This window comes from Fusarium poae, chromosome 3 (genome assembly GCF_019609905.1).
Source record: "Fusarium poae strain DAOMC 252244 chromosome 3, whole genome shotgun sequence".
NCBI lineage: Eukaryota > Fungi > Ascomycota > Sordariomycetes > Hypocreales > Nectriaceae > Fusarium > Fusarium poae.
The window spans coordinates 7,264,982-7,289,939 of NC_058401.1; the positions used below are offsets into that span (position 1 = coordinate 7,264,982).

The 24,958-nt window shown below is 45.8% G+C and overlaps 11 protein-coding genes across 11 annotated transcripts; 4 read left to right on the top strand and 7 right to left on the bottom strand.

The window, feature by feature from the left end:
• Positions 1-830: 830 nt before the first annotated feature.
• FPOAC1_009842 (uncharacterized protein) lies at positions 831-2,644 on the bottom strand (the record flags this gene model as incomplete). Its single annotated transcript, XM_044854257.1, has 7 exons — positions 831-1,090; positions 1,143-1,513; positions 1,567-1,747; positions 1,797-1,841; positions 1,890-2,324; positions 2,376-2,503; positions 2,553-2,644. The coding sequence occupies 7 exons, from the start codon at positions 2,642-2,644 to the stop codon at positions 831-833; spliced, it is 1,512 nt and encodes a 503-aa protein (XP_044706927.1).
• Positions 2,645-4,245: 1,601 nt separating this feature from the next.
• FPOAC1_009843 (uncharacterized protein) lies at positions 4,246-5,682 on the top strand (the record flags this gene model as incomplete). The annotated part of the gene is made up of 3 exons (XM_044854258.1): positions 4,246-4,758; positions 4,802-4,923; positions 4,974-5,682. 3 exons carry the CDS (start codon positions 4,246-4,248, stop codon positions 5,680-5,682), a joined length of 1,344 nt encoding a protein of 447 aa, XP_044706928.1.
• A 52-nt stretch (positions 5,683-5,734) lies between these two features.
• Positions 5,735-6,621, bottom strand: FPOAC1_009844 (uncharacterized protein; the record flags this gene model as incomplete). The annotated part of the gene is made up of 3 exons (XM_044854259.1): positions 5,735-5,971; positions 6,026-6,276; positions 6,330-6,621. 3 exons carry the CDS (start codon positions 6,619-6,621, stop codon positions 5,735-5,737), a joined length of 780 nt encoding a protein of 259 aa, XP_044706929.1.
• A 1,544-nt stretch (positions 6,622-8,165) lies between these two features.
• Positions 8,166-9,531, bottom strand: FPOAC1_009845 (uncharacterized protein; the record flags this gene model as incomplete). The annotated part of the gene is made up of 3 exons (XM_044854260.1): positions 8,166-8,440; positions 8,490-9,087; positions 9,139-9,531. The coding sequence occupies 3 exons, from the start codon at positions 9,529-9,531 to the stop codon at positions 8,166-8,168; spliced, it is 1,266 nt and encodes a 421-aa protein (XP_044706930.1).
• A 484-nt stretch (positions 9,532-10,015) lies between these two features.
• FPOAC1_009846 (uncharacterized protein) lies at positions 10,016-11,253 on the bottom strand (the record flags this gene model as incomplete). The annotated part of the gene is made up of 4 exons (XM_044854261.1): positions 10,016-10,312; positions 10,365-10,667; positions 10,714-10,973; positions 11,040-11,253. 4 exons carry the CDS (start codon positions 11,251-11,253, stop codon positions 10,016-10,018), a joined length of 1,074 nt encoding a protein of 357 aa, XP_044706931.1.
• An 873-nt stretch (positions 11,254-12,126) lies between these two features.
• On the top strand, positions 12,127-13,886 carry FPOAC1_009847 (uncharacterized protein; the record flags this gene model as incomplete). Its single annotated transcript, XM_044854262.1, has 6 exons — positions 12,127-12,357; positions 12,407-12,515; positions 12,565-13,112; positions 13,162-13,355; positions 13,405-13,516; positions 13,566-13,886. The coding sequence occupies 6 exons, from the start codon at positions 12,127-12,129 to the stop codon at positions 13,884-13,886; spliced, it is 1,515 nt and encodes a 504-aa protein (XP_044706932.1).
• Positions 13,887-14,051: 165 nt separating this feature from the next.
• FPOAC1_009848 (uncharacterized protein) lies at positions 14,052-14,746 on the bottom strand (the record flags this gene model as incomplete). The annotated part of the gene is made up of 3 exons (XM_044854263.1): positions 14,052-14,192; positions 14,247-14,500; positions 14,551-14,746. The coding sequence occupies 3 exons, from the start codon at positions 14,744-14,746 to the stop codon at positions 14,052-14,054; spliced, it is 591 nt and encodes a 196-aa protein (XP_044706933.1).
• Positions 14,747-15,936: 1,190 nt separating this feature from the next.
• Positions 15,937-16,812, top strand: FPOAC1_009849 (uncharacterized protein; the record flags this gene model as incomplete). Its single annotated transcript, XM_044854264.1, has 1 exon — positions 15,937-16,812. One exon carries the CDS (start codon positions 15,937-15,939, stop codon positions 16,810-16,812), a length of 876 nt encoding a protein of 291 aa, XP_044706934.1.
• A 414-nt stretch (positions 16,813-17,226) lies between these two features.
• On the bottom strand, positions 17,227-20,877 carry FPOAC1_009850 (uncharacterized protein; the record flags this gene model as incomplete). The annotated part of the gene is made up of 1 exon (XM_044854265.1): positions 17,227-20,877. The coding sequence occupies one exon, from the start codon at positions 20,875-20,877 to the stop codon at positions 17,227-17,229; it is 3,651 nt and encodes a 1,216-aa protein (XP_044706935.1).
• Positions 20,878-21,950: 1,073 nt separating this feature from the next.
• On the bottom strand, positions 21,951-22,543 carry FPOAC1_009851 (uncharacterized protein; the record flags this gene model as incomplete). The annotated part of the gene is made up of 2 exons (XM_044854266.1): positions 21,951-22,424; positions 22,472-22,543. 2 exons carry the CDS (start codon positions 22,541-22,543, stop codon positions 21,951-21,953), a joined length of 546 nt encoding a protein of 181 aa, XP_044706936.1.
• Positions 22,544-23,630: 1,087 nt separating this feature from the next.
• FPOAC1_009852 (uncharacterized protein) lies at positions 23,631-24,950 on the top strand (the record flags this gene model as incomplete). Its single annotated transcript, XM_044854267.1, has 2 exons — positions 23,631-24,307; positions 24,359-24,950. 2 exons carry the CDS (start codon positions 23,631-23,633, stop codon positions 24,948-24,950), a joined length of 1,269 nt encoding a protein of 422 aa, XP_044706937.1.
• Between the last annotated feature and the right edge of the window lie 8 nt (positions 24,951-24,958).

A 24,958-nucleotide genomic window follows, 5' to 3' on the forward strand; every position in this document is an offset into this window, starting at 1 on the left:
GGGAGGACTCAGCTAGACAAGCTAGGATTCCCAAAAAGATGAGAAAACAGTATAATGTTCTGCAACGCATCTTGCAAGATGAAAGTCCGAATGAGGTACAACGTTGAGTCCGTTGGAAAACATCGTGCTTTCAGCGCAGAGGTACTCAGTCTTTATGTGCATCAACTGAGGGGAAGAAGAGGACACGCATTGTGCCCTTGGAAACTTTGGCTGGCTCGTATACGCTCTCCAAATATTGGTCGAGCTGAAATGAAGGCACTCCTCTAGATAACATCATGCTTAATGGTAGGTCACTGTACACGTTATGGTTCAACACTTACACTTTATCGTCTCTCGATCCGAATAAATCACAATTTTCTTTGGTCAGCCTGAGCAGTTAAAATGAGGCAGAGAGTGTTCCATTGAGGAAGTGGAATAGCTGGCGCTTTGTTGAGATTATGTTTGACGTGACCCAAGTCCACTATCCTCCGCTTCCGCCACCCTTTCCAACATACAGGTAGCCACTTGGTTTAGGCGGTGGGCTATCAAAATGGTTTGATACCTATCATTTCTTATCGTCATTTGGGTTTCTCTAAAAGCCAACAGGTTGCAATATATAAGCTCACACTCAAATCACCCAACATCCGAGCAATATTGATGGAACCTCATAGCCAAACACTGTATCGGGTATTCCGCCGAACCGTCGTTTCCAATCATCACCTGCACGTGAGACATCGAAGTCAAATTACAAACCGTCAAATTATTGCAATTTCAGCATCTAGCCAGTGCGTTTGACTACAACAAGGTTTATATTCAGGGATTAAACCAACCAACTGTACTTATGATTGTGGTTACGTGATCCATCGGAAGTTGGGGTTCTTCCAATCAAGATCTTGGATCTGTTGCTGGCTCAATCCTGCCAACTCCTCCTCCGCAGACCGACTCGCCCGCTTCCGGTTGTCTCGCTTGATCCAGAAGAGAGTCAAAGTACCAAGAACCAAGATAGTACTAGACGTTGCAAGGTTCAATCCGTTTCCAATTGGATAATCCGGCCCGTCGCTCTTGACAAAAGACCAAGTAGAAATGAGACCTCCAATGTTACCAAACATGACTAGAAGAGTAAGTATTGATACAGCATCATTGAAGGGATTGCAAAGACGTACCATTGGTTCCAATCGCAGCGCTTCTTGCAGTATCACTCAAGACATTGGCACTGATATGCGAGTTGGTCAGAGGCGCAAGAGCAAAGGCAGAACTAGCAACAAGGAACGTGGCACCATATCGGGCCTGGCCATTATTAGTGCCTAAGAAAATGGCATATCCGACCATAACAAGCGGCGCGCAAAGGATAATAAATATTTGCCGACGATCCATCTTATAGCTGAAGGCTGGAATAAGCACCGTGAAAAAAGCGCCGACGACGTATGGTGGGACAGTGAAGAGTTGTTGCGAGATGATGGATCGTTCGGGATAAATCGTTCGGACGATGGTCGGCAAGAAGAACGCAAGGCCTTGAACAGTGATGTTGTCCAGTCTGTGTTTGTTAGTTTGTTGATGTTTACCTTGTCGCGACACGTCCAAACTTACAAGAAAATGACCGAAGTGGACAGAGTAAGGGGACTTCGAATGCCGGCAAAGATCTTTGCTCTGTCCATCTTATCCAAGACTTCGGTTGTTCCGAGACGTTCGGTTTTGATACGGTTAATAGCCAACGCTTTTTCCTCCTCTGTAAGCCATCTGGCTGATTCGGGTCGATCGGTAAGTGTAGCTAAGCGGTATCAGTATATGAGATGCATACCGAATCTGAGTAAACTTACCAAAGGAGATGATAGATAGAGCAACAGTGACGATTCCTTCGATGGCTTCGGAAACATTAGTCTGTGACAAACATGATAATGACGATAACTCACCAAATATCATCTCCCAACTCTTGAATCTTCCAAAATGTGGTAGTTTGAGAATAGCTGAGGCGAGCAGTCCACCAAACGCACCCGCCAAGGGGGCCATCACGATGTAAAGAGACAATCGGAAGGTAAGTTCGCTGCGTCTGTACCACCGAGACATGTAGTATGCTATGCCAGGCAGCATACCAGCTTCAAAAATACCTAAAACAAAACGAACACCACAAATTTGAGGGACATTGTGAACAAAGGCTGTGAAAATGGACACCAGCCCAAAGCCCAAAGATGTCAACGGGATAAACCATCCGGGACCCATGTACTTGCAGAGAAGGTTCGCTGGGATCTCAAAAATGATGTAACTGATGTAAAAGACGGAAAGGACCATGTTGTAGTCGCTTCCCTTCATTCCGAGGTCATCTTCCAGGCCGGCAAGACGAGCATTTCCTACAGACGCATTAATTGGGTGGCCGATTGGGCCTCAGGGAGTATTCCTACCAATGTTTGCACGATCGATGAAGCAGAAGAGATAAAGTAGACAGACTGTCGGTACAATCATAAAGTCAATCTTGCGACGAAGCTTCGCCTCTTGTTTCGGATCGACGTAGAACTGTGCATTCTCAACACTGTCAAATGGTCAACGTCGCCACTTCACGACACTGCCGATTGACTCACTTTTCTACAATCCCTCCGACAGCATCCGACGTATTGGACGCCGTGTCGTTCTGCAACTTCTCATTGTGGTTGCTTGTCGCCATCTTGGACATGATGAATCTTGGATGGTATGAGGTCTGTATCCAGGCTCCTGGTAACCCCCTCTTTATAGCACTTTCGACAATTCAGATAAGGAGTCGATAGATCGCGTCAAGCCGACATATGCGGGGGTTCAACCATCGGATCCGGGGCGATGTAGCATTGCAATGAAAACCTGGGGCAAGAAACCTGGGGTTAGTTAGTGAGTTGCTAGTCCTCAAGTCTAGGCCAAGTCCAAGCCTCTAACTGACATCTCAGCCCGCGGAACCTCGAGAGTTCTGCCCTGCCGGCACATGAAATCGGATTTGTCATTATTTTTGTCTCTGTTTTATTGGTTTGGAGCAAAAGTAACTTTCCCCGCCTATCTTGCTCTAATCCCCTTCCAAATGTCGCTGACAACGGCTATACTGAATGAGTACAAGCTCATGTTTGTGAACATGGAAGATTAAATGGTCCTGTTTTTGTCCATCTCTAACTGGCTCTTGTTCCTCGGGACCAGAACTGGGCGTTTTGTAATTCCTTGGCAACTTGGTACCACGGCCTCGGAGGCGAGATCTCATCGCAGCTGGAACTGTTACCCAAGGTCATCGTGACTCATTGGCGCGGTCTCGCCTAAAGGTAAAACATGGCTTGCAGTCACATGCTTAATAAAAAGAAAGGAGCTTCACAGGCAATATTTACTAACGAACAATACCTGATCTGACAAGCATGCTCACCTGGCAAACCCGTTTAACCTTGAATCCGAAGCCAGTAATTAAAGTAGTTGAAGGACCCAACCACTTGAGGCTAGACGAACAGATTGACAGCTGAGTCGTAGCATTATGTCAAACTGTCGATAAAAACACGATTATGCGTCGGGGAACTCTTTTCTTGCCACGCAGGAAACCGATGATTGAAGCGAAATGAATGATCACTAACCATAACTTCATACCCTGGAGCAGCGTGCAATTGAGCACTAGGTCATAGTGGAGTACATGGTCTCCCCAGCACATGACCAAGTAAACTATTGTCAGGTTCTTTCATGTCGACGCTGAATATTTAATCTTGCTGTGCTAATGAGCCATTGTCCAGATATCGTAAGTAATTATAATCATGTACCTACTGGATAGTGTATAGCCAAACTAACTCCGAGCTGATATCTCCTAAGGCTATATAACGCCTGTGGATACGATACTCTCTTCTTTATATGCCTAATCGGTTAACTATGGGATGAAGAAGACTTGCCACCTAATAGATATTGCAAGAAGCTGAAAGTATTAGTATATTTACTATAAAAAGCCTCTGCCGTCGATATATTTCTGCCTCTGAAGAGAAGATAATAGAGGAAGTATAGAGCTAATAGGTAGAGGGTGCGCAATTTAGCGTGAGCCCCACAGGCATTATGTAGCCTTAGGAGATGACAAGATGACAAGATGAGAACCCCAGTCTTTAGAGGATGGATCATCATTTCCTCTTTCGGTAGAGATCATCTAGAGCGGAGCTGAACCCAATCACGTGTTTTGCCAGTCATTCTTACTGGTCCGACGTCCTCTCATTTCAACCTTGGATTACCAAGTAATCAACGGGTCACAACCGCGACCAGACGCAAGAACATCTCTGGATTTATAGAATAAAGATGGAATTCAAGTTCAAACCCCAAAAGACACCTCATATTCAACCCCATCGTACTCAAAAGGCTCAGAAGCCATCCAGCTTAGCTTTCGTCAATGTTGACAACCCGACACAAGCTAAAGACAGAGCAACGCTGCAGAAAGTACGTCGCCATGTCATGAAAGACATCGGTAGATCAAGAAGATCTCGCCAAAGCCACGATTTAATTGCCACAAAGCCGTTGTATCAAGTCGAACAAATGCCCACCTATTGGGGCGATGTCCAAGTTTGCGTTAATGTCAAGCGCGTCTTTTGGGCTATGGAGATGGTTTCTGGAGCACTTTTGTCCATAACAGTTGTTGATCCAGCAATTAGAGATCGACAAAAGATCACTAGGCGTCAGGATGAGCCGCCTTCCTTGAGAGATATCGAGCTATACACCAACTCGCTTGGCACTGTTCGCAAATCTATCCTTGCTGAGAGTCAAATCCGTCGAAGAGCGATAATGGGGACTGTGATATGTCTATCTATGTTTGATGTGAGTTCTAATGAGTCCAAGTTGACAGTCGCTAATTGGGTAGATGAGAGTTGGTAATTTGAGTTCGTGGACAATGCACATGGCAGGACTTCAAATGATGCTTGACCTGACTGGTGGTGTTGAGTCACTAGACTCTACTTCCCCGTTGAGACAGGCTCTGTTCTTGTAAGCTTTTCACGGTAACCGGTATGAACTTCTCTAACCTCATGTTATAGGGCCGATCTCTTCGGTTGCTTAAAACAAGACATATCACCAAAATTTCCTTCGCTCCATCTGCAGTTTGAGCCGCAAGCGATCTTGTCTCCATACACCCGTAGGCTGGTTGACTCTCTCGAAAGAATGCACTTATCAGAAGATACACCAACAGTAATCATTCGGAATTCCTTTGCATATGCCTCTCGTGTTGCTGCGCTTCTGAACAAACAGTGGGCAGAGAATCCGACTGATTCTAGCTTTGTTCTACCGACATGCAGTCTTGCACATCAAGCGTTATCCCTGCCAAGATGGGATCTCATTACAGGAGAAGGCAGGGGAGCTATGGCTCAAGTCTCGGCATTGGCAGAACTTGTACGCATTGCTACATTGTCTCTCTTCTGTATCATTGTGTCTCAGACTTCGGGAGACATTGGATATATAATCCCTCGCCGCGATGTCCCTTTTCAATATCTCATGTCGCTGATCGATGGCAAATTTTGGGAAGGGAAGCTGAAGTTGAAGTTGTGGTTGTTAGTAAATCAGTTCTGTGTAGAATCAGGCTTTTCGAGAATCTGGTATCTGGAGCAGATTGTCGATACGATGTCACAAGTCAATATTTGCTGCTGGAAGGATTTGATGTCATGTTTAAGGGAAGTGGTTTGGATTGAGGGTTTGGCCCCATTAGACATGTCAGAACTGCGTTTGTATGTCGATAAGCAACTATCCTAGAATAGTGAAACTGGTTGAGTTAATTGCGTCAATGGCACTATAGTATGGGATATCAGTAAGTGACCCCACCACTGGCACTGATGTACTGTCCCGTAATCCATCTCGACTTCTCATTTGCCAACAAGAGTACGGCATCGCCGATGTCATCAGTCGTACCAGCTCTGTCTGCAGCTCTAGTGATAGAGACCTCTTCCCTCGACAATTCCTCTTCCTTTCCCTTTGGATACAAATCTGTCATTACGGGGCCAGGGCCGACAGAATTGACAGTGATACCCTTACTTCGACCGAGCTAGATAGTCATTTTAGATATAAATACACCAAAGGAAAAAGAAATTCTACTTACCTCACCCGCCCAACTCCACGTCAAACTGTCCAAGGCCGCTTTTGATGCTGCATAAGAAGAGATGTTGACATTTCCTCTCTTCGAGTTGGTAGAGCTAATGTTGATGATTCGTCCGCCTGGGGGCATGTGGGCAACGACGTAGTGAACCATGTAAAAAGCACCAAGAACGTTCAATTGGAAGACTTTGGTGAGTTCTTCCACGTTAGGCTGCTGTGTGATGTGACTGAAATAAACGGACCCTGCATTGTTGACTGTGATGTCCAGTGTTAATCATTGTCCAAGTTAGTGTCTTGTGTAGACTCACCTAAGATATCAATATGATCTGTATTAAAGCCTTGAAGCGTTTTGTTGACGAGATTTTGAGCCCCCTCGATCGTGTCGACTGAAGTTTGAACGGCAATAGCCTTCCCACCTGCTTCACGAAGCATTGTGCAGACGTTCTCTGCGCGCTCTTTAGTTGAATCGGAAACGTAATTGACCGTTACTGACGCGCCATTACGAGCAAGCGCAAGGGCTATGCCAGCACCAATGCCGTTCTCCCGACCTGAGCCAGTGACAATAGCGACCTTTCCTTTGAGGCTCAGAGTGTCGACCATGGTTCCTTATAAGTGATGAATGTGTTGCGCAGTAGAGATGGTTGAGAGCATGCCGCCTTTTATAGGTGCTCGTTTTTGTCATACACGACAGTTTCGTCCGTTTCAAGGCCGACACATACCCACATCCTTGGACAAATCCGGGTTAGGTCAATATCTTACAGGATAGATACTCTACCACAGTCTTCGATTCGTTCGAAATTGTTGTTGTGTAATTTGTTGGGTTGGAAATTACCTATTTGGGAAAATGGTCCTCCGCTGACGATGTCCGGGTGGAGTCGTTGGAGGTCAGAGCACAAGACATGATCGAATTCCCTGCTTACAAATAAGAAACCAGTGGTCAAGAGACTTTTGAGAGTGTATCATTATAAGTGATGGAAAAGAATGATCACGTTAAATGGGACGTCTTGTCACCACATCTCGACTTAGTAACATCAATCACGTACCGGCAAAAAGGGACAACGAGGCACACCCGAGTCGAAAGGATAGCTTTCAGGAATCTCTTACTCTTGCTTGAGCTGGAATATAACACGGCGCCAATTGTGCTAGCGCTCCATTGGCTAAACTGATGCCTATACAACTAGTGCGTGTGCTGTGGTGCAGATGGGGCTTTATCGTGTTGAAAGCTACGGCATTAATTACAAGCTTTTTCCCTTCCTCCCTAGAACCTTCCTCAGTCTTTTAACTTTATAGGATTCTTAATATAATAAATTCTAATTTAATAAACTTTTTAATAATACTACTTTTACTAAATACCTTATAAATTATTAATAACTTATTCTCCTTATTAAAGATTATTTTAAAAATTATTTTAAAAATTAAAAAGTAACTCTATTTAAAATACTTTACCTTTTAATATATTAATATTATTATTATACTTTATTCTATAAAAAGCCTTTAAGGCCTTCTTCTCTCTATATAGTAAAAATCTAAACTTTAATTTATTAGCTTAATAATTAATTATATAGCTAAAGGCCTTATAATTAAAAAAGATAAAAGTAATAATTTAATTATTATTTATATTAATAATATATTAACCTTAAGTATTAAGAAGAAAGTTATTTAAAAGGTTATTAAAAGCCTTAAACTCTCTTAATTAATTTCTTTTTTCTAAAGTAAAATTAATTATAAAGGCTAAGCTTTTATAAATAATTCTTTAATTTAATATATAATTAAGGTTAATAAAGACTTTAAAGTCTATTATTTTATATAATAATTATATAATTATATAGTTTTATTAATATTAATATTAATATTAATAAAGAAATATTTAATAATTATTAATCTTTAGAAAGAATAAAAGCTTTTATAGTAATTATTATAATTTTAACTTTATAAGTTATAATATATATCTTTAGATTAAATCTATATTAGTATTTAGATTTAAAAACTATATTTTTTTATAAGTTAATTTTATATATATACTTTAGGACTTATGCCTTGAAAATTACCTAATAAAAGCAGATGGGGCTTCTTGTCTGTGCTGTCGTCGAGGAAGCTGGTCAATCTAGGAGGTGATAATATAATTATTCAACTTTAGTCATAGACTAAGACTGCAATTGACTCTCGTCAAACTCGACAAAGGGCATACGCCTTGTCAGAAGTGGGCTCTCACTGCTGATCTTCTCCCAGTCATGCGCATGTAGGCAGGCTTGTCTAGACGCCAACACAGCCGGTCGAGTTCGTGTGACAACGACTTTTAGGTAGCGATCCATAGATGCCTTCAACTTCTCAGATGTCCCACCAGCTTGTAAGATAGGCATAACACAATCGACAAAGTCTTCCACGTCTAGAATTACATGGTTTGCACCCTCTCCTCGGTCTAAGTCGTTAGCGTACACATGTGTGCTGGAATTCTCGCTGTTACTTACACATGGCCATAGGGTGAAGAGCGTCGCCCATGAGTACAACGCGACCAGTTGTCTGAAGACCCCCAGGTGGAGGCAGATCTTGAATTTTGAGACCTTTGACATGTGCATCGATGTTGGCGCCCAATGCGCGAGACCGCCAAGGCTCAGCAAATGTTTCCGCGAATTCGTGAATCAACTTCAGCTGCTCCTCGACTGTTTCGGGAATTTCTATTGGGGCTTCTTTACCAAAGAAGCCGGCACGATATGGCCAGGAGACGCACATCTGTAGCACATACGGATGGATCTCGTCTCGATGGTTGCCGGGAGCGTCGAGCATACTCATAAATACAAACATGCTGTGTGATGAGTGGGTACTATGCATGAAGAAAGGGTCAAGGTCTCGAATTGGTTTGGCTTCATCAGGCGTCATCTCCAGCTTCATGCCGAGCATACGGACAGGGACATCGTGAAGCTTCAGATCCGGATATAATGCTCGGCGGACCCGAGAGTGACTACCGTCACATGCTACCAACAAGCATCCAGTCACTGAGCTTCCATCTTCAAACGTGGCAGTGACAGACTGATCTGTAGACGCGACTTGCTGTAAAGACTTGTTCCACTACAGGAACCACATCAGCACTCTGGTCCGATATTGAGATCCGTAGCTTACCTCAACATTTATACCACTGGCCAAGATATTTCGAAGACCCTGTCTTGTTACTCGAATTCGACTAGCTTCTGGTGCTGTCGGTGTTGAAGCTTTTAATTCTCCCGTAGCCAGGTCAAAGAAAGGAAATCTCGACGAAAGCCCTCCCTTGATAGCTTCTCGATCAACATATGCCTCTGGGAGACGGCTGTAGAGATGTTCTGGGAGAAGTGACTGCAGCGCAGGAAGAGACCAGTTCAGGGTGAGTCCCCATCCTACACCACGAGTTTCAAGATTTGCATCGCGCTCAAATACGCGAACAGGGATTTTATGCTGAGTCAAACTTTGTGCAAGGAGTAAGCCACTTATCCCAGCGCCGACTATAAGTACAGGCTTTTGATCTTGGGGAATCGCCATTGTGCTTGTGGTAGTGTTTGATCGACACCACCTTGGCAATCACGGGTAATTATAGCTGATGCAAATCCTTTCCGTTGCACTGTGGCGGCCGCGGCACTAATGTGAGAGAATATTCAGGCATGTGCTTACTGTTTGTTGGTTGGTAGTGAACTTTAATGGGATGGTATCAGCCGAAACGAAAATCCCTCCGAGTTAGTTCTACAGCATGGATCAGTCGGATCAGAAGTCGGGTGCCGGTGTAAGGACAGGGGTACTGTAGCCCTTGCAGTGACGACCCCTGTAGCTTACAGGGGGTTCGGAGAACAGGCTAATGGTGATGGATGGTCGGAACTCTCGGGATAGTAGAAGAAAAATAACCAACAAACATTGAGCTCATTTATGTCAATTTGGAACAAGTCATTATTGCCATTAACTTATTTTACTGAGTACATACATGGTGGTGGATTGATAAGAGACCAACCCGAATATATATTTGGTGATTGAGCTATAGATGTTTGCTATTTGGCTCCAGGCTATCAGACTTTGCCTTGTCCACCTCGACACTGTACGTAATAGACTTGACAATACCGCCATGCAAGATGTTCTCCTGGGAGCTATTGTGGGTCGATGTGAAGACAGATGGTTCCCTATTCCCTTTGTGGCTGAGATCCTTGAGCTTGTACCCATTGCTCCCCAATCTCTTACTTCGGTTCGGAGTATTGTGGCTGGATGGCTTGGATCGATATTCCCTGGCTCTCTTGATGAATATTGGTGCGAGGAAAGGAAGAGATGACACAATATTCTGATGACGATTAGAATGGCTGACTAGAATGGGATTTGGCGGCAGCACTTACTCCAACGTTGAACTCAATGGTCCCCCAAAGAACCAGCATCGTGGAGTTGCCGTCTTTGGGGTTTTGAATTCGGTCAATCTGTCGATATCTCTGGATTGAGCAAACTGTTGTAAATATGCCCAGTGTAAAGATGGCGATGAGGCCAACTTTTTTTGCCAGCTTGATTTCGAGCTTAACCAGTACGGGGATTGGTAAAATAGCAACCACAATGTCGGAGACGATTGTCACAACGGCGTATCCAGTAAAGGATGGCCCCGGAGGAAGACAATGCCCTTCTTTGAGCGGATTCCAAGACTTGTCAACCTAGAAAGTTAGCGACAATTCTTCCATGTCTGCAAAAGATACGTACTGGACTGCATGAGAATACAAGTGCCAGTGTACAGCCAAGATGTGACATAAACACAAGGGCTATTGTGAACCAGATGACATTCCTGTAGGTCTTCTGGTCCGTACCACGTAAGAGCCTCAGGTAGCTGATCAACAGCGCAATCTTGAAGAAACTGATACCGAGTTGGTAGAAGGGTCTACCAGCAAAGTTTATCCGTGTATATGGAACGAGGTTCTCTTTCGGTCGGTCGGGAATCGGTAGGCCCAGGCCATATCGTGTCTCTGAGCTGCGGTCAGCAAGGCCGGTGTCTAAGGTACATGGTAGTCAATGAGCGAACTATAACTTACGAGCGATGCAGATACAGGAGTATACCAATGCAAAGATCATAGACAAGGCAGACATCCAGTCATCACCTGCCATACCTCGAGCCTTCCATCGGATGTACAGTCGAGCAGCGACAATAGTCAATGCGAGTACCGTCAATGTCACTGTAATTCCTATAATCTTTGGGTATTCGGATGATTGCTCGACTTGAGGGGACGCGTTCAACACCCACCCCATCTTTGCGGCTTTTTTCCTGAGTAACAGTAACAAAGAGACGGGAAATTTGTCACGCATAACGATTGACAGAAGGACGTCTTTTAATAGCTTAGCAGCAACATACATGTGAATCTTCTAGACTTTCAGTCTCATCTCCTCAGCTCTCGTCTCAACAGAGGCACAGCATCAAGATCCTGCTCACACATAAAACAACCATCCTAAACCTTCTGTCATACCATGCCATGTTGTCCCGGTCCGTCCATATGCAAAATCAAAATTAAACCAAGCAAAGCCTCAAAACTGACAAGTCTCATTGTCTCCCTTTTGTTTGCTACGCCGCTTCTCATAAAATGCATCAGCTCTGCGACAAACAATCCCAACAACCCGGCGTGATTTGTTACAGACGTCCTTAATAAAACTTTTAAGTAATCTCTTTGCTTTTTCGCAAAGAAAATCCGGAACATTTTCGCCTGTAGATCCTAGACTTGCATTGTTGTTGGTCTGGTCTGTAGTTGAACCCCTGCTCTTGCAGATTAAGACATGGTATGTCCAACAGAACAATGGCATGTGCAGGGACCTTTTGTCTTGTGACCCTTGTTGTTTGCTTCGTATCGCTCCAATAACATCTTCGGTAGTGATGAAGAGGATCTACCGGGGAGGTCCGGATGGGTTTCACAATCGGTTGTGCAGCCGATGAATGTTGCAGTCTCATTGCGACAACTTCTTCGCCTTGTCGTCTCTGCTACGTAGCTCCATTTTAATCATCTGCAACTGCATTCACTTGTCATTCTTTTCCCTCTTGTCTCCTCTTAATACTGTATTTACGCGCTGTCACACTTTATTCCTTTCTTCATTGTTTTCTACTGTACTATTCGGCTGGCCTCGCTTTTCAACATGTCTCAGCCGGATTCTCCCACCAAAGAGGAGGCTCAAGTCACACTCTCATCCGACAAAGATTCTGGAAATGTCGATGCAGCTTGGAAGTTTCTCGACAAGAACCGAGATGCCGCTGGTGCTTCTGAGTATGTCGACATCGACAAGATGAGGCGTAAGATTGATTGGCATATTGTTCCTCTCATGTTCTGTTGCTACACGATGCAATTCCTTGACAAGGTCATCCTCAATGTCAGTGTACAGACTCCTCCCCTATCGAACTCTTTCTAATGATCATCAGTACTCCGCCGTCATGGGCCTCAACCAAGATCTCAATCTGAAAGGAAACGACTTTTCCAACATCGCAACGTTCTTGTTCGTCGGTCTTCTTTGTTTCGAGATCCCCAATAGTCCGTTACCCTTGCCTCCCAAAGACAATCACACAATTGACGATTCTAGTCTACTTTCTTCAAATGGTCCCCGCCGGCAAATGGTTGGGAGCCAACGTCATCGCTTGGGGCATAGCTACAGCCTGTGGAGCTGCTGCGCACAATTACCAAACCCTCCTCGTATCTCGAATCTTCCTGGGAATTTTTGAAGCGACGATCGGACCCTCCCTCATGTTGATCAGCAGTCAATGGTACACCAAGTCTGAGCAGGCTCCTCGATTCTCATTCTGGTACCTTGGTCTCGGTCTGGGTCAGATCGTGGGTGGACTGGTGTCCTATGGTTTCCAGCATATCGGTCCTGGCTCGTCTCTTGCAGGATGGCGTATCATGTTCATCACCCTTGGCCTAATCACTGTCATCATTGGCTTAGCTACACTTATCTTCCTCCCTGATACACCAATGAAAGCCAAGTGGCTCACGAGCAGCGAAAAGGTAGCGCTGCTCAAGCACGTCAGTGTCAACCAGACGGGTATCCAGAGCCGCAAATTCCGCCCCAAGGAAATCGTTGAGGCGTTATGCGATCCTCAATTGTATCTTATGCTCCTCTCAGTTGTTCTTGTATATTTCCTCATCCACTCATTGCCATTCACTACTGACTGGGTTCTAGCTTTCGGTATCATCTGGTGTGGTCACAACCTACTCTGCCACTCTTATCCGCAACCTTGGCTACAACCCAAAGAGAGCTGCTTTGATGAACATGCCTTCGGGTGTTGTCAGCATCTTCTTCACATTGGCTGTTGGCTTTGGTATTCGTCATCAGTCACACCGCTGGGCCTGGATCATCATGTGCATCATTCCTGCGTAAGCCTCATGTCCTCGACAATATTTTCTATTACTAATAAACGACTAGTATCCTCGGTGGTGCCCTCATGTCATTTCTTTCCACTTCAAACAAGGCTGGTTGTCTGGCTGGAATCTACCTGGTCAATGCCGTTGTCGCTCCTCTAACCATCTTCTACAACGTGAGTCATACACATGCCTGAAGAATGCTCAATTATTGACAATCTACAGTGGACAGCTGCGAACTTTGGAGGTGCCACTAAGAGAGCGTTCGCTGCCGCCATCGTCTCCGGTTCGTTCTCGCTGGGTAACATCATCGGACCACAGACATTCCAATCAAAGGACGCTCCAGAATTCCGACCTGCCAAATTGGCTGTCATGGGTACTCAAGCCGGCTGTGCCCTGACTACCTTTGCACTATTCATGTACTACGTCTGGGCAAACAAGAGACGGGATGATCGTACTAAACAGGTTGAAGACGCGTTTATGTCGCCTGAAGTCTGGTCTACCATGACGGATAAGGAAAACAAGCATTTCCGCTACACGTATTAGATAGGATCCCTTCACACAAGCGTCGCGCGAGTGGGTACCAGAAACGTTGGCCCCCCAAAGTCAATATATAGCCTGAGAAGCATTATTCTAAGCAGCATAAACTAAGCTACTGATGCTCCCTCAGATTTCAGTTTGTAACCGATGGCCATCAATGATCACATGACCCTATGACGAGGACGTAGGAGTGGGAGGATCGAGGAACTTGATGTCCATGGTTCGATACATAACAAACTCAGGCTCCTGCTCCTCCTCCTGAGACGGCAAAGGTACACCCTCAGACTCCCGTCGCTTTTCCTCCTCATGTTTCTATCAAGAATTAATCATTCAGACGATACACTCAAGTTGAGAGACAGAACGTACGATGTGGGCTTTCGTCCATAGATGACGACCCAAGCGGCTATACAAGAAGAATATGTTGTCGTGTCTGATAGGAAGGCCAGAGCAGCCCGCGGCAGGGATAATACAACGACTGCCGGCCGCCAACATGCCACTGGACGCGGTCCAGTCCTTCTCTGAATGTGGTAAATGTGCCACAAGGGGGCCAAAAAAATTCTTGCGGGCCTCTACTTCTAGGGCAGTGAGTCTAGCCTCGGCCTGCTTTTGTAAAGTCTCGACTATCCGCAGCATTAGCTTCATACTTTAATGAAGTTTAGAAGATAATTACTGGGCGTGCGAGGACGGGCGATCATGGTTCCATCCCAGAAAGTGGTTTCTACCGGTTTCTGAACCAGTACTGGTAACGGTGGTGCTTTTGGGGGCAGAGGAGGGGGCGGACAAGAAGGCCATTCCAAATCCCCAGTTGAAATCGCCAGCCGATGTTGTTGTAAAGCAGAAAAAGGATCGATCTGGGCGAGAGACATGGTGATATTCGGTGGATCGTGAAGAAAGAAAGAAATGCAGGCGAGGAGGAAATTATTTTCTTTTTTATGTTATGCTGCCTGAAGGTAGGGAGGGCACTCTGATTCACAGCTGCTACTTTTCGCCAGAAGCACCTTCCAATTTTTTCTAAAGGGCATAGCTCATCTTCTGGCAATACGTCGTTACCCAGGGCCAATTCGACCCTGGAAGCTGCAATCACCCTTCCTGTTCAACTTGATGAAATAGGCCCACCACATTTCACTAAGGATGATTATGTGACCCTTGTGGTTATTTGACCTACCTTAATATTTCAACAATACATGGAAGTCACGGAGTTTTTCAACGTGGGAAAAACGGGCAAGTCAAATATGGTGGTGAGGATAAGTTGATCAACTCTTGACCAATGAAATACAGGGTTTGATGCCGAACACGATGTATATGACGGACATCAGCAGAAGTGTCTCTGGATTATTGTAAAAAAAGACTAACCGGTTAGCTATAAAGCAAGATCGTCAGAAGTAATGTCTATTTAATTCCAATTGTAACCTTGTTACTTGGACTTGATTCTTTACTTCCGTGATGTTCATGAAACGTCCTTAGTCTCCTCGGAGATAGTCCGATATTTCGGACATTCGCCGGATCGTCACGAGGTGCATTAACAGATAATTGATATGGGTATCCCTCGAAGTCTAATGCGAAATCGATAGATGCAGCTTCGTCACGAAAAATAGGGCTCTTGGAGCAACCTTAATCTCACACAAATACAAAAGTACTGCTTTGCAACCCACTTATCCTTCCTTTAACACAAAGACCCGAAAAGACCACTTTTGGACCCCTTGAAATGCCACGGTGATTGGAAAGGGTCGTTTGGGTGATTTTGTGGGTTGGTTGAAGGAAGGTTTTGTGGGTTATGTAAGGTTTCGGTTACTCTGTGTGAGCAATAAACAAGTAATCGCATGCATTAACAGATAAAATTGAACTACTCCATAGAGCCCCACGAGCCAAACCGCTGATCTTGGTCTCGTCGGTGAGTTAAATACGTAGATTTCCCCAGTTTTGTGATTTGACATGTTAGCTATCGCTCAAAACTACAATCTCGGACCCCTCAACCATGAACTTCATAAATTTCATGTGCATCATAGCAACATATGGCAATGTTGCCATATCACACCCGACACAGGAAAGATTACCGATGCCTGATCTACCGCCTTCATCGTGGAATACGCACACACACTGTTTTGACCCGGAACGCCATCCATTCAAGAGCTCGCGCGCCTACACTCCGGAAGCCGCTCCTCTGCACAGCCTGATTGAGCAATCACCGGCCGACAATGTCATGATTGTACAAGCGACGATTGAAGATGGATATAGTGGGCTCCTTGAAACAATGGCCAATGCTCATAGGGACTACCCTGGAAATCAAATCCGCGGAACCATCTCATGGGATCCTGAGGACCCAAGCTTGAAGAACAAGACAGACTCTGATTGGGACAAGTTGAATGAAGCCGGAGTGCGGTCCGTGAGGATCCATGGCTCATATGGTGGCTCTGGTGATGATCTTGAATGGGTTCTCAAGGTCTTCATTGATGTGGCTACCTACTGTCCTTTGGAGAGGCACGGATGGAGTATCTCATCCCAATTGCCACTCAAAACATGGTCAAAAATGAAAGATTCCATTCTGAACCATCCCAAGCTGAAGAATATCTCTATCATTGCAGACCATAATGGTTCGGCAACACCAGAGGACTATGATACCTCTGAGTTCAATGACTTTCTCAGCCTTATGGAAGCTGGCAGACTTCATGTCAAGACAGGTGCTTTGCACCGACGATCAGAGGATATCTCTCTTATGCAACCAATTATCAAGTCTTTTTTTAAGACTGCACCTTCTGGTGTTGTTTGGGGGAGTGATTGGCCTCACGTTGATGCCACTGCCAAAGGCCTTACTCCAGCACCTCCTCTTCAAGTTGACACTGCCCAAGAACTTCAATTGTTGAGAGAGTGGATGACGAAAGAGGAGTGGGTGAAGATGTTTGTGTACAATCCAGTACGGATATTTGGGCCATAGATGGGGTCAGTAGTTAAGGTCAACATAGGTCTAGGTCGATTAAAAAAAGGTAGACCTGAAAACAATTAAAACAATCCACGGACTTCTTTCCATGGTCGCAAAAAGAGACGCTTGAGATGGTGCAAAAACATACAACAGCGGGGATTCGCTGGTCGTCACCGACCCAACTACTAATCCGCCCCTTACCAGCTTATCTATGGGAGAGCGGACGGGATCCCGAGTTCTCTGATAGGTATGGTCGTATGTACTGGTGAATCTCAGTAACAAAGAATATATAGATAGATCATAGCATATTTGCGTTTCTACCCTCGCTCCTATTCCAGACCAACCTACTGTCTAAATTTCACTGCTAACTAGGAGTACTCCAAACATGCGCCTATCTTAAAATGTGCAATACTCTGAACACTACTAACCTCAATCTACAAAGCGATTCCACCACCGGGATATCGTCCGTCGCACCTCTCCTCCCTGCGCACCCGGAGTCGACTGGACAGTCGTTTCTTTCAATGGTCCAAGCTTGAGTTGAAGTCTAAAACGCCATGATCTTGCCGGGTTGAGAATGGATAGCTTGGAGCTGTGAGGCTCCTCGTATGGGTTTTCCATCGTTGTGGGATCATTGACTGGTGTGCTAGAATAGAGAGTCATCGAGACAGTAGGAGGATCGGGATACTGCAATGCTGGGTATGTCTCGTTGATATCCAGGCTGACCATGGGTGCTACCGACAAGAGCCGCGACAGACCGTCGGCTAGCCAACTCTGTTCAGATGAGAAAACCCTTGTCCTCACCTGGAACTTTGGAATGCTAGTGGGTTCTGGCTCTTGCTCAGCCTCTGGTGAATCATCAGGTGTCTGAACCATTTGTCTTTGACGTAGAGGATTGGGAGTCTCATCAGCACCCGAAGCGATGAACTCATCCCACCCAAATGAAGATTCTTGAATATACAAAGGTTCTCGATTCTCGTGCTTGTTGACGATATCCAGAGGGGTGGTTAGGGACAGGATTGATGAGATGTCAAGCATCAAATTGACAATCCGAAGACTCTCGTCCTTATTCGTCATTCTCCTTGTCTCGATGGACGACATGATCGCTTTGCCGGCCAAGCTGTACTGATCCTTTCCCCGACGAAGAATTACACCTAGATTGGATCCCGGAAATCTGCATAAGAGGTCACCTTCTCTAATGCAAGTTGACGAGATACCGAATTCGCCGTTGACTGTAAGGAAGAAAAGAGGTTCTTGCCCTTGCCCTGGTCGATCGCGGGAGCAACATATATCCGGGCCGGGCTCGCCAGACATATATTCCACGACTGCGTATGCTGAAGAGTTTGGCATGGATAAAGTCGTACTGATCGAGTCAAGATACAACAGTTCCTCCTCTATGGCTGTTTTTGGCCCCCGAAAACCAGAATCGTCGAAATACTCAACTAGAGTACTGATCCAGTCCCGACGACGTGTTTGCATCAAGCCTTTGTCCACCATCAATTTTTCGATGGGAAGAAGAGGCACACCCAAAATTCCCTTCATGCAGAACGTTTCCGTGTATCCCGATAGTAGATTCCTCTCAAGAGTCAATGGCGTTGCGGCAGCATTCGAGGTTTGCGTGGAAGCATGCACGCTTTGCGTATCTTGATGGTTTTTGAGCGATAGTTGTAAGAGTTCGCTGAACCTCACAAGATTGGGAGAGCTCATGTCCTCGCCATACTTGGAATGATACCATAGAATCGCATTCCGATACACACCCTCCACCGCATCCTGGTATCTGACGTCGAAATCTCCAAACTGGAAACCACTGGTAATACCGAGAAGACCATACACCTTGTCTCTAGGATCGTGGCACAAGGAGGTCCTGGTTATATCCACAAGATTGTGTAGTGACCAAGATTGTCCGTCATCGTTTCGGAGTTTGTCCAGCCGAAGAGGGAAAGCATGGCTGATCTCCTTTAGAGATGCATCCACAGCTGGACTAAATTTCCAGGAGTTGGGGATGCGCTCCAAAGACTCTCGGATTTTAGTGAATAGACCCCAAGATGTTGTAGTCCTGGCATTGTCTCCGAAACACAAAACCAACTCTTTCGCCAATAGCACCTCTTGGACTATCCAGAGGCGTCTCCAGTATGGTAGGCGACAAATACCTTCTAAACTGAGCAGATCAATATCTGGCAACCGGAGAGGTGTGTCGGCCTGAGTAAAGACAAGATCATGCCACTCCTTTGATTGCCATGCTACCATATCCCGCCAGAGTTGGATCCATTCAAGCTGAGCGTTGACGGTTTCTTCTCGAATCCTGTTCTCGTTGTGGTGCCTTTTGATCTCGTACATGCTTAATCGCCATGGGTCACAATGTGAGCGCCATCTATCACATTGCTGGAGAACCAACTCGAAGCCCCGTCTCCTCAGCTCCGTCTTTCGCAAGACAAAGTATTGATTGAGAATTTCCTGTTTGGTACTTCTGAGCCTTTTGGAGATTTGGATCTCCTCTTCGCTCAAGAACGCGTCCACGGCAGGGCTGACCAATGCCTGACCCCTCTTCATCCTCTCGAGATCCCGACATTGTTGTTCTATGAAGCTTTGTAGTGATTCATGTTGCTCAGAGATGAACCTGGGAAGGTCTCCAAACCTTTTAATTTCAACCGTTTGAAGGGTTTCCCAAGCTTTAACTTGTCGGCCAAATTCCTCGACCTGCGATTCCAGTAGTTTCAGGCCTGCTCCGTATTGTTCGTCAGTTGGTTGTTTCCATGCTTTTAGCCGTTCTTGTAACTTGGCAAGGCCGCGGCGATGATCGATATCAAGTTGCTGCATCTTCTCAATATGATCAATCTTCTCTCCCAGCAATGACGATGCCGGTTCTCCCTGGAGTTGTTTACGAAGATCAGAAATCGAGCGTTGAAAATATCCCAGATCAGCTAATATTTCGCAGAGTAGCCTTTCTGTCTCGCTTTGCTCTTGATTGTCTCTGTCAGATACATGGACAACTGGTCGAGCCCGGTTCCAAAATTCAGGATCCATATCTCGAAACTTTCCAAGGTTTGCATTGCTCAGTTCTTGGTATGCTCGTATTTGAATAGTTTGAAAGTCTTGTAACAGTCGCTGCTGAGGTGGATCTAATAAGGGGAGTTGCTGAGATTCCGAAAGCCTTAGATCGCTGAGTAGCTTTTGTTGTTGGAACTCTTCAACTTCAAGTTCATGCAGTTCCTTTTCCATCTGCGCCAAGAATGGTAGATCTTTTTGTGTGTCTTCGATCATAGCGGGGAGTCTTTTCACTTTTTGTTTGTATAGTGCATGCTCATTCCTCATTTGATACCATCGTCGACGCTGCTGATCTAGGCGGTCTTGCCACTTTGCTATGCCCAACTCGCGCGACGTCTTCTCTCGTGTCTCTGTCGCCTCGTTCCAGCATGGACATTCTGGATCGAAGCATGTTTCCCAATGCAACATACGCGACTCAGATGGACCTTTTGTGTTCTCCTCCTTGTCCTTGCGTTCTTCAATGCGTTTTGGGAAGAGTTTAATCCATTGAGCAAATTCATATTCATGATGGGGGTTCGGTTGAGGTGGTGTTGGTGGAAGTTTCGAGATTGGGGGATTGTCACCCAGTCTCTCTGCCATTCTAAGGGCGCCTGCAACTGAAGAGTCCCAGCCAGAGCTGGGTCGGCCAAGCCAGACCAACACTCGCTCTGCTCGACGGAAGATGCCACCCATCATCCCGACTTGATGATTCCGCTCTGTGGTATCTTGCTGGTTTATGCATAGCGCGTCAACCCACAGCACGCGAGGCTCTGAGACACGCAGGGCAGCCAAGGCGTAGGCTAGATTAGGTCGTACTAGGAATTCCTTTCCATTCAAATGAATGCGAACCGGGGCATCTTCCTCGCCCCATGTATATGATAGGGCTTCATAGGGTGGAGCGCTGGCTAGATCCACTGTCTCGAAGGTGCATTCGAGGCCGACACATGAATACCATGGTGCTGATAATTGGAGATGTCTGGTTCGCTGGGGTAGTAGGTGGAGCAATCGAATTTGTGATAACCCTTGCTCCAATTGCTTGTAGCCTGATATGTTTGCCATTTCTTTTTACATATAAAGAAGTGTATGCTTGAGGAAATAATGAGATGGCAGAGGAGTGAATTATTAACTGTCCAGTGTATACAGAAGAAAGTCAGGGAAACAAGAAAATGTTGTCTGTGCGCCTGTGTCTTGGGGAAGCCTGAGACAATGCCTAGCTCGTAGAGTCGTAGCAGAAAAGTTGCCCTCCTCAGTCTTAGCGTACAAAAATGAGTAGTCTAAAAGTCATGGTCTAAGTGACATAAGCTGACTCAATAATTTCGTCTCCTATGCTTCCAGCGGTCAATATTTCTGGTAACCTGAAGAACGAGAACGCCCAAGGCGGCTCGTGATGCATAGCCACCAGCCACTGACATACAAAACTACACGGCACGTTTTGATTTGCCCATCGCGTCAAAATGACGACAGAACAAGTTGCATTAAGGCTGCATACTAAATCTGCCTACCGCCGATGTGCGCCTACTCTGAAACCATTAGCTAGGTCCAAGTGGCGAAGCAAAAGCCAGGAGGTAGATATCAAGGTGGTGATGATCCAGAGGGAGCCCAAGTCCATGTACTACGAAATTACAAAGTCAATAAGTCATGTAAGAAGAAGAAGATTAATTTTGGCGACAACGAAATAAGGCTATACTGTGCTTTGTCGATTTTATCCCCGTGAGAGCATGTGTCGCACCGGCAATCGTTCCATGTTAACCTAACCTTATTTAGCTGTTGAGCACTACCAGAGCACTGGAAATTGCGGCCCTACCTCTCAGCTGGGCGCAGCTCCTCATTATTGTTTCAACCCCCATGCAGCCACATTCCCCAGATCCAATACTCAATGATCAGACCCGAATACGAGCTACGCCGATTAAAAACGGAGGTTAGGAGTTTTACATTGTGAGAAAACGAACTTATTCCATTTACGTTTGAAGGACTGTAGGGAGGGCTGCGATCTGTAGCGCTGTGTTTCACTTGGGGAGATGATAGCGTAATGACATCCACTGTGAGTTCCCGAGTTCTTATAAATACAGTTGCATATATTAGTGGCAATTATTGCCAGATATAGACATTATACACTATGCACATCCCTAACTCTACTCCCCCTTCGGGCCCCATCCCAGACCAGATGCTTTGGCCGTGCAGCCGCCGCCGACAGAGGCACACTGGAAAGGATCCCAGGAAGGATCTGTGTCTTCACAACCCTCAACAAAGAACTGGTAAAAGTTTCCAGTATCTCCCTGCTCAACAGTAATGAAGCGACCTCCGTCCACAGCGCCGTCCTCCCAGAAGATAGACCATCCATCACAGTTGTAGGTGAAACTCTTCCTGTCGAAAGCCTTGGTTTCATCAAAGTTCTTCTTGCAGCTCTGGGGGTATTCCTTTACACCACCGGGGCATTCATCAAACTTGACGTCCATCTTGCAGATGGGGGAGCAGCAGTTGCCGGTAGGGCATGCTGCGCTCGCAGAACCATCTTGGAAGTTGATGGAGTAATCTCTCTTGTAGAGTCCGAGGTTCTTGGACGGATCACGACCTCTCGCAATCTTTTCGAACGAGGGCTTGATGGTCTGATAGTCGTTAGTTACTTTCAGGAGAGGATGTTTGGGATACTTACCAAGGCGGATGCAGGAGCTGCACTCAGAGCCATTACGGTTGCGAAAAGAACAGACCTCAGAGTGAAAGTCATATTGGCGATTCCGTTGGTGTCTGCTTGAAATCTGAAGGCTTGTAGAATGTGCCGGTAGCTTGAGAGGTTGAAGAGAAGATGTGTCGATGAGGATTGTTGTTTTCAAGGTCTAAAGGGCGCTTCTTATACTACAACGCACTTGGCCCAAGCTTTATTCTCTTCTCGCGATATCTCAATCGCAAGTCAGTTCATACGAGGGCAACGTCTATTCTGCAAGTGCCGTTGGAGCTATATTGACGATCATCATCGGTAGTTTGTGGAGTGACCAACCATATTCGTGCGGTTGGCGAGAAACGGTCCACATTACATCATTAGAGAATCCTTTTCCAAGGCTTAATCGAGACATGTCGATGCTGAAGGCTTGGCCCTGACGACGATCGCCAGATTCTAAATAGCAGTATGTGATTGAGCGTTGAAAAGGGAATGTCTTCCCTGTCAATATATTCGAATCCACTGTTTTCATTGACTCATGATGTTTTGTTTCTAATGGTATCTCAATGTTACTCTATCCAAAATAGGTCAGTATAATCTGATTTCTGGACCCATCAATATAAGGAGAATATTTGACGAGAATCCTGTTTAACAACGCAAAAGAAAAAGAAGTAAACACTGACCCTCTAAAATTCATCATTCCATCAAGATGAAGATGTGAACTATCTTACAAGTCATCTCGATGAAGAGGGCTTTCCGTCTGAACAATTGGAGCTATTAGCAATTAAATACGACAATAACCCTGTAGTAACCTGTAGCAGATCGTAGGAGGATTCATGCGGTAAGATAAGATAGACGACTAGATAAGATAAGATAATGATCATTTCCCTATCGATAGCGACAGATGAACACAGTCTAGTGCGTGTCTTAGAATCCATCGTCTCATTGGGTTGAGATGTCCATGTCCAGCCCCTGAAGACTGGAGACATGACTCGGCGATTACTCGATTAGGACTGGGGCGAATGTCAGCAGACAAGTTCTAGTTCTTGAATCTTTTCCGAGGACCTTTGTTGCCTAATCCTGAACAAAGACTGAAAACATCTCGTTGTTATCCGATTGCCTCGCATCAATCTTGGTTAATCGTATTTGAGTAACGATGGGCAAACCTCCTTCACCGTCACCCCGTCCTTACCAGGATGATCCGGACGCGTTGTCTCTGCACACAACAGTCGGCGAGTCGTCCTACGTCGATCCCGCCGATGAAGATATCCCTGACACCGGGGACCCGCTTCTTCCCTCGTACGACGACGCGATAACTGAGGATAATCACACCAATAACGCACCTCCTCACTTCACTGAAGCTACAGTCTTGAACTTTGAGGGTGAATTTTTCACAGGCGTCACGAACCCCGCGAACCATTGGGAGTCTTTCTCCAAGCGCGTCGACGTTCAAGATGCGCGATCCGATGCCGATCCAGAGTTTTTGGAAGAGTGGGTAAACATGATGGCGAGGTATCCGCCTACGCCGTATATTGATATCAGGGGAACTCATCAAGAGATGAAACGCGATAATAATGGTAAAGACAAACGCGAGACAGTGACGGATTTCAGAATCATGGTCAACATGCAGAATTATCTTTGGCCCAATTTCGTTCCTGGCAATTTCACTACCACCAAGCTTGAGACTGCCGAGCCTGGACAGAAAACTTACCGTGGAACTGTACTCAAGAAGAGAGAGAAGGGGAGCAAAGGTGGTATCGAGGTCGGCCACAATAAGCCCACCTTGAAGGAATGGTGCCATCGCTATTGCGCCAAAGCTCATGGAACCAAAATGTAAGCTTGCTACCTCAACATGAACCTGGGAACCCATCTGACATCAAACAGATTCCGTCTCACTCGTGCTGTCAGTGGTATGGACAAGGAAACGATCAAAGGCAGCATTTTCAGTCTTATCAGATCCACCAACTACCGAGGCAACATCAGTGTCGAGTTTCCCGTCGCTGACAGTGCGGTCGATATCTACTCGACCAGCAATTTCAACAAGTGGCGCCTGACAAATTGGATCTGCTGGATCTTCTATCTCACCTTCCTGTGGATATTTGCATGGCCCGTTCTGTTCTTCGCGACAAAGCGCTACGAAGTCGTCAAAGTCACCTGGCCATTTGCAAAATGTCAGCCCGATGGCCAGAGGAGTTTGACTACTGTCAGTGAGAGACAGTGGTTGGATATGTATGGACCTGCGATAAAACAGTTGTGTTTGGATCGTTACAAAGGACTTGCAGGGGATACTCTCCTGAACGAAGTGTTGGCTCGGGAACCGAATCAGGTTAATGCTCGCGTTGATCCTAGGGCTGCTATGAGTGCTGCTTCTGCCGCATTCCAGGGAGGCAGTTTTACTGCTGCCAATGGTGCGAGGAGTTTGATGCAATTTGCCGCTGTTGCAACCGACCAAGTTGGATGGGGATTTAACACTTGAACCAGTAA